We start from the raw sequence: 14,480 nt of genomic DNA on the forward strand, positions 1-14,480 counted from the left end.
ACGGATGGACGGATGGATGGAGGGATGGACAGACAGATGGATGGGTAGATGGATGGATGGATGGATGGAGGGACGGACGGACGGACGGACGGACGGATGGAGGGATGGACAGACACATGGATGGGTAGATGGATGGATGGATGGATGGAGGGACGGACAGACGGATGGATGGATGGATGGATGGATGGATGGAGGGACGGACAGACGGATGGATCTGTTACAGACTAAAAGGATCTGATTTTGTTCTCGTGTGATTTGGCAGATTCTCGAGCGGATCGCGCTGACAGACGAAAACTCTTCAGACATTATACAGTGGGCTCCTATGACAGCTTCGATGCTTCCAGGTAAGTCCTCACTGCAACTTACCTTCTTTATTTGTTGTTCACTGGTACGTTGTCTACCAGTGAAAGGTTCTAATACGCTCAATCCCCGGGTCTTTGCTGTCGCCTCTCTTTTCCTAAGATTTTCTGCTCCGCTCTCATCTCTTCTCAGCTGTCACATTGACTTCACTGTTTGCTTCATTACAAATGAGGGTAGATGTATACCCTGGGTTGTGTGTGTTCAGTTCATGGAAGAGAAGAGCAAACGCAGCTTCATATAGTCTCTTCTGTGAACTAGTCCTTTAGAATAAGACTCATCATCAAGTTGAAGAGCTGTTGCAGAGATGTGAACGTTAGAGAGCATTAGCCTGTGTTTGACCCCAGCAGAAAAAAAAGTGTTTTTGTTTGTTAGCTATGCAGCATCTTACAGAGATGAACATACATGTCCACAACGTACAATAAGTGCTATGTGGCAAAGCTGTGTTGTAAGGCAAACGCTGTGTCCTTCTTCAGTCCATCACTGGAGATGTAAAGACTATTAAACATTTGAAAGTTGTCTGCAAGTCATAAAAAGAACAAAAAAGCAATGAATGTATCTTATGTGACCGTTGTGCTGGAGTGCAGATGTTAGTATAAACTGGGTGTGGGGTTAAAAACGAAACCATTCTCTGAAGAAAAGCCATAGCAGCTGAACATGGTTTGCACAACTGCGGAAGTGATCTCCTACACCTCTGTTTCCAGAAAGTTGTGGCTAAAAGGCAGTACTGCTGCTGCCCATTTATCTTAGCAGAGTTCTTTTCTCAGGTTTTACAAGTTTTTTTTAAATAATATTAGAGCTGTCAGGCGATTAAATTTTTTTAATCGCGATTAATCGCATTGTCCAGAGTTAACTCGCAAATGAATATGTGGCCTTTTTTTAAGGAAAAAAATGTGGAATTTAACAGTTTAACAGTTTAACAATTTAACAGTTCTACATTAATTATGAAAACAAGAATGGCAAAATTAATAGTTTTCATCAGAAATACTTTATTTTGTAACATTGTTTTGAGATAAACTTTCTTAACAATAAAAGGCAGTAACATAAAATGCCTAACAAAAGCCCAAGTGCAAGTGAAGGGCATTTTAAATTCAAAACTTCAATCAACGTTCAGTAAAAAAAATTAAAAAACATCAAAAATAAAAATTCCATAACACTTTCATGTTCATTTTTTGTCAGGACCAAATCTTTTCCTCCTCTGCTGAACTGCAGTAATAAATGAAATAGAGATTTATCATTTCCAATGAACTTTTGTTTTTTAAAACCTTAAAGACTGAGAAAAGCGGGATACTCTGTGGATAGTTTGACAGTCTGTTACTGCCGCCGCGTTCTCTGGCTGCAGCTCGATGCAGCGACGTGTCCAGCGGAGCTCACACCATGAATATGCCGGCAGACAGACCGCTATGCTGGGGCTGGATCACGCTTAAACCTCCAGAACATTTAAAACGTCCCCCGGTGCGCTCGCTGTTCGGAACGTCGGGGGTCCGCAGCTCTCGGGACGCGGCGCCGGACGCGAGCCGGTACCACCAGACGTGGTACTGGACGCGAACCGGAGCCAGTTTTAGGGTGCAGGAGCTCTCCAGGTCCTAGCGCCGGCCGGTTCTAGCTAGCAGCTCGGTGGTTGGAGACCCGCCGGTGATCTGGTGAGAGCAGCCGGTGAGTTAGAGGGGGGACGCCCGCGCTCGGTATGGAAAGGTACGTGTGAGAAAAATCCTCCGCGATTAATGCGTCAAAAAAATTGTCGCTGTCAAGCACATGTCAGATTAATGCGTTTTTAACGCGACAAATCTGACAGCCCTAAATAATATATGTCATAACAAAAATTAAGGGCCTGCAAATTTCATTGAGAAAAGGGCTGAATCCAAATTGCTTCCCCACTCCAACAGCTTCTCCCTACCCCTAAATACCTTCAAGCAGAAAGAAAAGTGTGTCTGCTTAGATACAAGAACATGATCCCATATGTCAATCATGGTATTTTATTGTGATAAATTGGTTATATTTTTGAAAATACACCTGATTTTCTCATGTATCTTGATGTAACTTCCTGTCAGAATTGGGCGTCTTGTGGCCCGCGCACAAAATAGACCAGATGCCGAAATGGTCCACTGCACAGCACTAGCCTTCCGTGGAGGACAGCGGCGCTCCGCGTCTGTTGTGAACCACAGCATCAGTTAACAAGGGCGCCAAATGGAAGCGGCCTCCATTCGCAATGCTTCTGCTTCCAGTGCTAACCACACATTTGGCTACATCCCAACTGAAGTCCATATGGAAACATTTCCAGATGTCACATATATTTGATTTAATCAGTTTAATTCAATCAACCAATTTGATTGATTGATTGATTAAACGAATAAACACAAACTAAAACATCAAAGTTTGAAGATGAAGAAGAAGTAGTTAGGTAAAAACAGAGGGACTGGAACTGAACAATCTAAATGACAAGACGGACTCTTCACAGAAATGACAGCATGGGTGCTCCAGGACACAGTCCAGAAATGAATGTCCTGCTTCTGAAATCCAAAGTGACTCCTAATGCATGCTCATGTTGTGTTTTAATTATGTCTTTTTGGAGAAAACATTGCACAATCCTGACAACAAACTTAAGAAAATTGTCATGTTTGGGGACACTGCCGCCCCTCTGTGACTTGTAAATGTCTGACTGTAAATATCAGGTTGCAGCAGTGAAGTCTCAAGATAAGAGATAAGTTTGTGATGAGGCAGTGAAAGACACCGTGACATTTCATCGTGATCTCGTCTGACAGAATCCTGAAGGAGCCTGCAAGCAGTTTTTCCACTAAGTGCTCAATGTGGGTCAAGGTGAACCATCTTCAGCATCTTTCACTTAAGGGGGAATGAAAAGTTGAGGACAGAATGTGAACCAGAGGCTTGATTGGTATTGAAGGACCAAAGATGACTTCACCAGAAATCAAAAGATTGACTTGAGTTTAGCTTGTCGTGTGACCATTTCTGTGTCTGCCCCCAGCACAACCACCCATAATAATCCATCCATCCATCCATCTTCTTGACCGCTTCTTCCCTTTCGGGGTCACGGGGGTGCCGGAGCCTAACCCGGCTACTGAAGGGCGAAGGCGGGGTTTACCTGGACAGGTCGCCAGTCTGTCTCAGGGCCTCAATCACACACATTCACTCTCACATTCACACCTAGGGGCAATTTAGAGTCACCAATTAACCTATGAAGCATGTTTTTGGACGGTGGGAGGAAGCCAGAGTCCCCGGTGAAAACCCACGCATGCACGGGGAGAACATGCAAACTCCATACAGAAAGGTCCCAGCCGGGATTCGAACCGGGGCCTTCTCGCAAAAAAAATAATGTTTTCTTTTATGTGGGAAGCCTGGAGTGCTTTCCTCTAAATGTTCTTTTTTAAATTGAAAGCTGACCTAAGGCCCTCGTGTCAAGTCTTCTGTGCTCTGAAAAATTCATGCTGCCAACGAGTGGCATTAAATTCTGCATGAAGCAGGAGGAGTTTTCCAGCTTTTTGTTCAGGCAGGATGGAGGGCCACACAGTTTACTCTGAACTGTTCAAAGCAATGACAGATATAAGATATTTCTTTTTATTTAAAGTATGTAGAATGTAATCCCGTCATCCAAACTCTTATTTGTATTTCACACTTGAAAACATGGCCGAACAGGCAAAACCCCTCCACAGGTGGATGGTCGTAATCTTTCTATCAGAATAAAAACCCCTCTAATGTAAACATTCAGTTTTGTTCCTAAAAAATGGAATTAAAAAATACACATTTTAAAGAAGACCTACTGTAATGTTCAAGGATCCTTTACAGGTCTCATTAAAAATGTAATTCCAAAATACACAGTTAGTTTTTACCTCCACCTGCCTTTTGATTCCTTCATGTTTTGTGTTCACCACTGACGTCTGCCACTAACATTCCTACAGATTAACGTCAGCACAAGAAACTTTTATTTGTCTGGAGTGATTCAAAGCTCAAGGACAACACTGAGAATTATATATATACAAAAATCAGCTTTTAGACTTTCAGGCCTACTCTAAAGGTTTCTCAGAAAGCCAGAGAAACTGTTGCTGAAGATTTCTAAAGAGAATCAGTCTATTCCATCAATCCAATTCTGTAACAGTACATGAAAAGTGAATGGCTGTAGAGTCATTTGTCACACTTATTTGTCATAAAATTGCTCCTAATCAGTCACTATGAAGCAACAGAAATGAAACAATAGGAAACAAATGAAATTTCATTTATTTAACGTCTTACAAGAACCACTGCTGAACCAATGTCCTTTGGATCAGCCTCAGAAGAACCACCATCTCCTTCCTGATTAGATCCTGTACAGCAGACCGTAAATCTATGTCTGTGCTCTTTTGGAACTTTACGAATATAAAGAAGGACAAGATTCTAGAGACAAATGAAAACAGTTAGGTAAAAACAGGAGTGATATGGCTCCTAAACACCGGAGCACTTTGAACCACCTGTTGTGTTTCTTCACTGTAATAATGAACAAAGCCGTTTATGGCCTGCAGGCCTTACCCACTCTTGCAGGCCTCTTCCTACCAAGTGTTTCCGTTGCAGTTTTGTGGAGTATTTCCATTTCGATACGCCTCAAAAACCACCTCCTCCAACCACATAACGTTTTTTTGATAAATGCGAGTTTTTTCACAACTGTGGTGCTTCCATTGAGCAGGTTTATTATTGAAAATCCAATTTGTGCAATTTCATAGTTAATGGAAACTCAGCTATTCACTCCTTACTTCTGTGTCTTTTTCCCTACATACCCCACTTCTTTCAAAATGGCAGCTTTCTGTTGGTCTTATCTCCATAGCAACCATTTTATGTTTAGGTCCCCCAAGGATAATGAACAGATCTATGTAAGTTTCAGAAGAATCAGCAAAAGTGAATTTATGGATTTCCTTAGCACCAGAGGATATTTGCTAACCACGCCCACGACATTTCCTGTTATATTATTTTATTTAGCTCTAGCCAGGGATCCATACATTCAATTTTCACAGTATTCCATTAAAAAAAAAGTGCAAGTAACAAGAGAATGTCACTTTTGTGAGCTCGCCCTGCCAAAGCCGTTCAAAATCTACAACTTCTGACTGCAACAGCTTTTCCCAAAAGTGTGCAAATGATGCTCTGAACCAAAAATTGAACTTCTCCCGGTACTAGGTGTGTTTAAATTTTGGTGAGTTTTCAAGCGTGTCGCGAGGGTCGTATTCTCACCTTAAGGAAATATATGCAATTTTTTTTTGCGTCTAGCGTTTTTTTTTAAGTCAGCAGAATTGTTAGTGTCTGTTTTTTTCCTACAGCCATAATTCGTACATTTGCATATTGTCTGTTATAATTGTTTTGTTCACCTTGAGCCAGGGAATCATGTATAGGTTTTTATGACATTTTGTCAAAAAATGTGCTAGCTAGCTATGATCGCAGCAGTTGGGAGTTCGTCACATGCACGCCGTTCAATATCTAAAACTTCTAAATGCAACAAGTTGAAGTTTTTATCTTTTGTTTCTAACTTGTGATGCATTTGGTGACACCTGTCTGCTAAAGGTGCTATATAAATAAAAGATACATACTTACTTAACATTTTTTCCACAGTAGCTTCCTAATGACTCTAGGAAACAATCGAGGAAAATCACTAATAATTCCAAATAATCCCTAATAATGCTTTTTAAATGTTGAGCAGCTGTCTGGAAATAAATCCTAAAAGAGCAAACATGACTAAGTCGAGCTCCAGCCTAATGACTTTCTGCTCACATTTCTCTTTATGTGCTTCATAACTGTCTGCTGTATTTGCTTGTTTTAAAGGGCCCATACCATGAAAAAACAACTTTTTGAGCTCTTCCGTGTATTCTACTGTTCAATAATCTCTATAAACGTCACCAAAGCGGTATTTTGATGTGTTCATGCATTTCTGAGTAATCCTCTAAAAACCTGCGCTCTCTACACCAGCCCCTCCCATAAAAACAGGTGGGTCTTCACGTGCTGATGACACAAGTCGAGAACTGCCCCCTCCAGGAAGAGTCTGCTCCGCCCCTAGGCTAACACAAACACTTTCCCCACAGAGCTAGCAGACTATGTCCCAGTGGAGAAAGGGAGCCATGAATCAGAAGAACTGTTTTGAGTATGGATTAATGAGCAAAGACAGAAAGGTGCACATGGAAAGGAATTTTGATACAGAATAGAACAGAGGCTTTAATCAGAAGTGTTCACATCCAGTGCTAATCATTTCACCATCATTTATTTAATCCTGAAATGTTCTTCTAGTGTTGTCTGCATTTTTCTGACTGAATTTCAACCCAAAATGAACCTATTAGTCATCACCACTTTGTCTGTGCCAAATTTAGGGGATAAAAACCCAGGCTGAACTGTATGTAGATCATAAAAAAAATATTTATATTATGTGTTTTTTTTGTGGGTGACATGCTGACGAGGACAGCTCTAGTGGGTGGCACCCACAAGGAGCAAAAGGCGGAGCCTCCGTGATCGAGTCGTTTTACTTCCGGGTATGAAACGAGTTCATAAAAATTACTCAATTCAGAAATAATTTGTTTTTTAGTGTTCCAAAGTTCATATGATCATATCTATAGATACAATTTACTCTGAAAGACTTAAACTCCGACTACAACTATTTTTTTTCATTTTCTTTAAACGTCCCCAGTGGGGTTTTAATTAGGACTGTGAAGTTTGTAACAAAAGTTCCACATCCTCAATGTCTTAAAAAGACATTTTTCCTGTTGATCTGAAGCCTTCTGTAAAAAAAAAAAAAAAAAAAAAATCCTCTGTGTGGGTGTGGCTTATGGTGCTGAGCTACGTAGCCCCGCCTCTTACCCCCCTAACATGCTAGCAAGACACAGACTTTGATAAGCCCATGAACAAAAATAAAATAAAACATGATCATTTAGGCTGCATTGCAGCAGCAGCAGCAGCAGCAGCTGGAGCTCAGAACTGATTTCATGCTAGCACATGCTGATTGTTGAATTCACCTGAACTAGAAATCTAATCAGATGCCAGATTATCTAAATGCGTGCAGACAGTGGTGACGTTTTTAGATGCAGACAAAGAGTTACGTTCAGGAGAACGGTTCCGGTGTCCGGTTAAACCACCCGGTGGATCCTGAGCGGGGCTGCTATAAACAAAGCAGCGGCGCTCCTCCGCGGGTTGAATCAAACGTGGACAGCATATTTGTGACCTCTGATGGGGTTTTACTTTCAGTTATTTTTTAAATATGTGAGGCCAACTTAAATAAATTCCGTCTTAGATGCAGTTAAAATACAAGCAGGCAATGCAATAACGCGCACCTTCACTGCATGACGGGAAGCCGACATGATTTTCAATCACTTTTTCTGCTCGTCACATATAAATTCGGACAAAAAACTTCAGCCTAAAGTAAAACCTACCGGTGATAGTGCAGGCTGTCCTCTGTTTACTGCATCCTTCTTCAAAAACAACTTCTTACAAAACTCTGATTCTTTCTCCATCCAGTTGAAAAAATGACTCTTTTTCTGCAAATAATAGAATAATTATTGACGTTGCTGTGACCAATAAATCCAATCCATTTTTTCCTCAGATTCCTTTGGAGAAATAATGAAAGCTAACATCAGTCTGGCCTTTCACCGAATTACAATCCTTTACAGCACAGAAGTGGGACGTTATATTAGCCGTGTTTGAGATCCCCCGGCGCTGCGCAGATCGCCTGGATTGCAGTGCATGTTGGTTAGTTTCTTGCACTGACGTCAAATGTGCGCCGTCACCAAGTATCGCGAGAAAGGGGCGGGTTCAAGGCGCCTTCCTAAGCCAGCGCAGCCAGAAAATAGGTACTGCGCTGGCTGCAGGCCGCCTTGAGGACTACAAAATATTACATTGTGGGAAACGGTGTCCACACAGTTCTTGTAGTTCGGTGTGAAATAACTGGCGCTAAATGAAGGACATCGGTGTAGTTTTTTTTACTTTTTCTGGAAGGTAGTGAATCACTGATGAAAAAATAAACAAGATTTCAAATAATCTGTGGTTATATTTGTTATTGTTGCCTCTAAAACTTAACTTTAATTTAATTTAATTTATTTATTTGGGACAGTGCACATGTAATGAATCCCACGGCTATTTTATTAACAGTTTTACTCTAAAATATGTTAAAAACTAATATAAAAGACACAACAGCACAAATCATACTAGGAGGAGTGGCTTATTAACTTTCAGCCGAATGGTAAGGACAACCCCCAACTCCTTGATCTCGTACAGTCTCGTCGTTCGCCTTCATCTCAGGCGCCTTTCTCTGCCCCCTCCAGCAGCAGCTTAGTCTCGCCGACGATGCAGGCGAGACGCTGGGGATCTCAAACACACCTATTATCTTCTACGGCCTCTAAAGCTACATCGGTTAGCTATCGTGACGTAAGCAAGTTTCAGGAATTCAGAGTTTTTCTCAGCCACATTGAGTGACAGCAATTTAAAAGGAGAAATACTCAGAAATGCAAACGCAAAATTTTTCTTATTATATTTTTTCTCTTTCAGAAGAAAAATGCCACACAAACATGTTAAAAACTCCAAAAACATGATTTTCATTGGAGGGGGACTTTAATAAAAACATGTTATGGCCTCTTTAAGACGATTTCAGAGCGCCCTGATTGGTACATGGTGCATTTTGGAGGAAATTTTATAGGACGTCAACGGGAAATGGATCTTAAAAGCAACAAAAACGGAAAACTGCATATGTCAATACAGAATATAAGGTGTTTAGCAAATGTTCTTGCCACTGTTCTTTTAGGCCCTTTGAGTGTAGAAACATTTGCCATGTTGTAAGTATGATGCAGCTGGAAGCTGCTCTGATGTGTTCAGCACATGCAGACACTGCAGGTTTACAGGTGCATGTTGCACTGACATGCAGGAGCACTTGTACAGTGTGGATAGTAAATCAGATGTGTGTTGTATCAGCTCTCTCAGGTAAAACGCTGTTCAGTGGAGATGAAGAACAAAAGAGGGAGCACCATCAGCAGGTCTAAGGTCTTTGTTGGGCTCTCGTTGTCTTTGGCATGGGCATCAGGTACGTGAGGAGAAGCTCAGGGACTCTGACCACTGTGAGCACGATCCAGGCCTTCGGACTCAAAAGACACTCTAAAGTCACAACTAAAGGAATTTCGTGGAGAACCTCTGGGCTAAAAATACACTGCAGCCTCCCACGTCCGAATACAGACTCAGGGAACTTACATTTCATCCAATCTGGCTCCTTTAGCATGGTGTCCTGTATTTCAGCCTCATTTTGACAAATAACTGCATCGGTTCCCCCTCCTCCTGTGACTTGTTGAAGGGGAAAATGCAGCAGAAAATGTGCGTGGCGGTCTGTGCACGCTGACCCGAGCGGCTCAAGTGATGTTTGTGTCAGATTTAGGTGAAGGAGCGAGTGCCAACGGGTGTATACAAGCCAAAGTGTGAGGTGGAATGCTGTGAGGTAACCTTCAGTGTGTCAGCAGTGCTGGCCTCCTTCCTCTCTAGACAGATTGTGTTGCTAAGGAAACTGTTGCTAGGACGGCAGTGACGGCTCTCTCTCCTGGTTCATTCTTCCCTCCCTCTGTATTTTCCCTCTCCTCCCATATGTTTGGTGAGAACGAGCGTCACGCCTAATAAAAGCTGAACGATGCACGTTTACGCTGGCCACCTGGAGCTGGACGACCCACCTTGGCCCTGCGCGTCGATCTGCGCACCTCACAATTAGTGCTGCTTGTCCAAGAACATTACAGAAGTCTGATGCGGAACGTAGCATTTCTGTGCACATCCAGAAAAAAAGAGAAAGATTAGTGGGAGGTTAGTTAGAATGAACACATTTCGAGCTGTGGAAACGATGTCAGTTGCTGCAGCTCACTGCTGAGTCAGACTCAGAGGAGCTGCCTGTCCTGCTGCAGTGAGAAGCTGCATCACCTGATGGAGGGTTCTTCAAAAACCTTCCAGCTGCACTGAGAGTTTGCAGTTACCAATGTTGCTGTTTTTGAAAGAGAACAGATTGACGGCTCAGTGTAGTGCGGAGGTGCGGGTCTACAGGCTGACTGTGTGGTCAGTCTCAGAAGAGACGAAGGCATAACCAGTGACCACCCAAGAGCTTTCTGACAGTCATATGTGCAAACACTGATCTACAGAGGAGTTCCATGTCCTAAAACTCCACCCTAAACCCCAAACAATGTATGCACTGTTTCAAAAGTAGTGGCTTCCAGCTTTAACCCTGTATAACCACTGGTATCATATTTGATTCACACATTTCTTGACCTCCTACCTCATTATATTAATCGAAAACGTTCTTTAAAAAACCCTTGTATAGAACTTGGTCCACGTTTTCTGCCCTGCAGTTCATCATCATTCCACTAGAGGCACTAGAAGAGCTTTTCCTGCTCATTTCAAGATTCATGTTTTGCTAATTAAAAAAAACTTATAGTGACAATAACTTATCTATTGTTGCTATGTTTTAATAACTACTTGGTGTATTGAAATAATGTAAAATATATACTGATACAGTGTTATCAGTATATTATGAATATACTATGTTTAAAATGTTTGGGTCAAATTAAAGATGGTGGGTAAAAAATTCGCTTTTTTTCCCTGAACACTCATGTCAATAATTTTGCATTTTAACATTATTTTGACTAAAAATGTACAAAATAACCCAAAAGAACTGTAATTAATATAGGCTACCCATTGGCTCCAGCTGATACCCAGGCACCCCACGACCACCTCACAACCATCCCACGACCATCCCAAGACCATCCCACGACCATCCCAAGACCACCTCACAACCATCCCACGACCATCCCAAGACCATCCCACGACCGCCCCACGACCACCTCACAACCATCCCACGACCAACCCAAGACCATCCCACGACCACCCCACGACCACCTCACAACCATCCCAAGACCAACCCAAGACCATCCCACGACCACCTCACAACCATCCCAAGACCAACCCAAGACCATCCCACGACCAACCCAAGACCATCCCAAGACCATCCCACGACCACCCCACGACCACCTCACAACCATCCCACGACCACCCCACGACCACCTCACAACCATCCCACGACCATCCAAAGACCATCCCAAGACCATCCCACGACCGCCCGATGACCACCCCACGGCCGCCAGAGCCACCTCAGCATCTTCATCTCTGCTACCTCCAGCTCTGCTTCCTCTCTAGCTCTACCTCCACCTCTCTATCTCCTCCTCCGCCTCTCCATCTCCTCCTCCACCTCTCTAGCTCCTCCTCCACATCTTTATCTCCTCCTCCACCTCTCTATCTCCTCCTCCACCTCTCTAGCTCCACCTCCACCTCTTTATCTCCTCCTCCACCTCTCTATCTCCTCCTCCACCTCTCTATCTCCTCCTCCACCTCTTTAGCTCTTCCTCCACCTGTTCTCTGTTCTCACTACGGACTACAATATCTGTAAACATCATCCATGGTGATGTCTAATTTGACTAATTGGATCTGTCTAATTGGAAAATAAAATAAAATTGTTGTACAATTCAAAATGTTAACTGTACTTTTATTTGTCTAGCATGAAATATAGACACAATACATCGGAGTATATCAGCAGACAGTTACCGTTCTGATAGTTTTCTACAGACTGTTTACGTTTAGAAGAATGAATTTTGAAAACATAGCTCATGGTTTTGATGTGCTTCCCAACATTTAAAGTGGCCCCCCAGTGGCCACCCCCAGGAAAACTTAGGCTACTACTAATAAAATTTATATTGCAAGATTTTTGCGGATTTCACAAAAAGGCTTTAAAAATATCTTTAAAAAACTATGTCAATTATTTAGTGGTTAAAAAAATCCATACTTGGAAATCCTCAGGGTTTGCTGTTGGGCCATAACTTGTTTCTATCTGATCTCAGATATCCATAAAAGCAACATGATTTAACTTGTTGCAGTTTTGTTTTTAATATGTCACAAGGTTTAAACATGTTTTCTTTCAATATTTACTCGTTTCTCAGGACCTCAGCTTAAACAGCAGACGGGGGGGAGGGGGGCATGATGTAACAGCTGAAGAGGACTCCTGCCCCTCCCTCCAAGACTGACCAGCATTTCTTGCTTTTTGGTGAAAAAATCATGTTTTATTATCAGTTTCATAGATGGCATTGTTAGTGTCCCTCCTAAACGTTCAAAGGTGTTACTTTGATCACGTGGTTCTTTGATGCTTTATAATCAAAAAATTTCTATTTTTTGATCAAAACTATAAAACGGTTTGTGTTTCAGAGTTCTGTTGCTTTTAATGTTTGATAGGAAAATAAAGTTTTGTAAACATTATATCAGAAGGGATCATCTGTCAGAAATCTCGTTTGCATCATCAAGTCGTCTTTATAGGACAGGTGTGCTTGGCGCGCATCCTCCGCGGGGCGGGTTCTGCACTCTCCGTCTGGGTATCAAAGATTGCTGTTGCGTTTGTCTGACACGCCAGCTCAGCTGTCAGTGGGTCACTCAGTAATCTGATTACTTTTGTGCACAACTGCCCAGCGCGTCCCAGGCGCGCGCTCCTCACGCCGGCGCGGCGCCTGCTGGAGCGGCAGCCGCTTGCTCGCTCGTGTTGCTGTAGTTTCACACTGCGGAGCGCCGAGCACCTTGACGTCCGTCCACGCCACCTCCCCCTCCCGGTCTCCCTCTCCTCCTCCCTCCCCGCACGCCGTCAGCCTCCATCGCAGCCAGACTCATGGAGCCCGTCCTCGGATGCTCAGCCGCGCTGCTCCCGCGCTCAGACCCTCCGCAGCGTCGGGGGTAACCAGGCGCGTGTGGAGCAGCGAGCCGCAGCTGCAGGTGGCGCACGGATTGGCGCGGAGGGGAGGCGCGCGCGTCTCCGGAGTCGTCGTTTCGACTTTTTTGTGTTTTTTTTATCCTTGGATGGTGTCTTTCATGGGGGTGCTGCTGGCCGACGGCCGGGGCCGCGGTCAGTCCGTTTGACCCAAACAGAGGCCGGCCACAGCAGGAAGGGGAGGCTTTGGCGGCGGGGTGGGGTCGGGGTGGCCCTGCCCTCCCCTGCCCTGGCCGGAGCAGCTCTCCTCCAGCAGCATGAACCTCCACTCGGGCAGGGCGTCCGTGGCGATGCTGCGGATGATGGGCTGTGCTAACGGGCGCTCTGCGCGCCATCTCCTCCACAGTGACTGCGTGGTGGACGAGAAGACGGTGGTGCTCCAGAAGAAGGAGAACGAGGGCTTCGGCTTCGTCCTGCGGGGGGCCAAAGGTAGGATTAACCACTGACATGTGTCTGAGTATGATGATGATGATGAGGATTAGGATGAGGATGAGGCTGAGGATGATGATGATGATGATGATGAGGCTGAGGATGATGATGATGATGATGATGATGATGATGAGGCTGAGGATGATGATGAGGCTGAGGATGAGGATGAGGATGAGGCTCAGGATGATGAGGCTGAGGATGATGTTGAGGATGAGGATGATGATGATGATGAGGCTCAGGATGATGAGGCTGAGGATGATGATGATGAGGATTAGGATGATGATGATGATGATGATGATGATGTTGATGATGATGATGATGATGAGGATGAGGCTCAGGATGATGAGGCTGAGGATGATGTTGAGGATGATGATGAGGATGATGTTAAGGATGATGATGATGATGATGTTGAGGATGATGATGAGGATGATGATGACGATGATGATGATGATGAGGATAATGTGGAGGATGATGATGATGATGGGATGATGCTTCTCCTCCATCCAGCAGCTGAGCGAACCAGCAGGCTGCTGGACTTTCTTTTAGAACCAGTCATGTGCTGATTAAGATGTTCTTGTGAGGCAGGATGCAATATTACCCCCCCACCCACACGCTTTGGAAGCCACCTGTTTAGGGAATGAAGGTCAGAAGAGGCTTGCCTCCAAAAATAGCTGCTGGGTGGTTTCTCTGACGATTGTGCTCATGTCATAATCCATGTTGCATTCCACAACTGCTTCAGGGCTCCATGTTAGGCTGCTGTGGAGCTTTTGGAGAGATCTTCCCGATGTGATGGAACGAGGGATGGAACAACAAGAAGAATCTTCCTGTCTGTGACACGCACACACAGCTACCACCCCCCCACCCCCGAGGGAAGTGACCCAGCTGAGCTTATCCTGCACTGGAGGGAACACACAAACAT

The 14,480-nt window shown here is 43.9% G+C and overlaps 1 protein-coding gene across 2 annotated transcripts in view; it reads left to right on the forward strand.

Moving 5' to 3' along the window:
• Positions 1-14,480, forward strand: part of LOC112160641 (SH3 and multiple ankyrin repeat domains protein 2) — a 531,836-nt gene that overhangs the window by 397,053 nt on the left and 120,303 nt on the right. For both annotated transcript variants that reach the window (XM_036217187.1, XM_036217185.1), the window contains 2 exons: positions 263-344; positions 13,479-13,561. In XM_036217187.1, the coding sequence (XP_036073080.1) occupies positions 263-344; positions 13,479-13,561 (165 nt within the window). The remainder of the gene's footprint in view (positions 1-262; positions 345-13,478; positions 13,562-14,480) is intronic.

This window comes from Oryzias melastigma, linkage group LG3 (assembly GCF_002922805.2).
Source record: "Oryzias melastigma strain HK-1 linkage group LG3, ASM292280v2, whole genome shotgun sequence".
Taxonomy (NCBI): domain Eukaryota; kingdom Metazoa; phylum Chordata; class Actinopteri; order Beloniformes; family Adrianichthyidae; genus Oryzias; species Oryzias melastigma.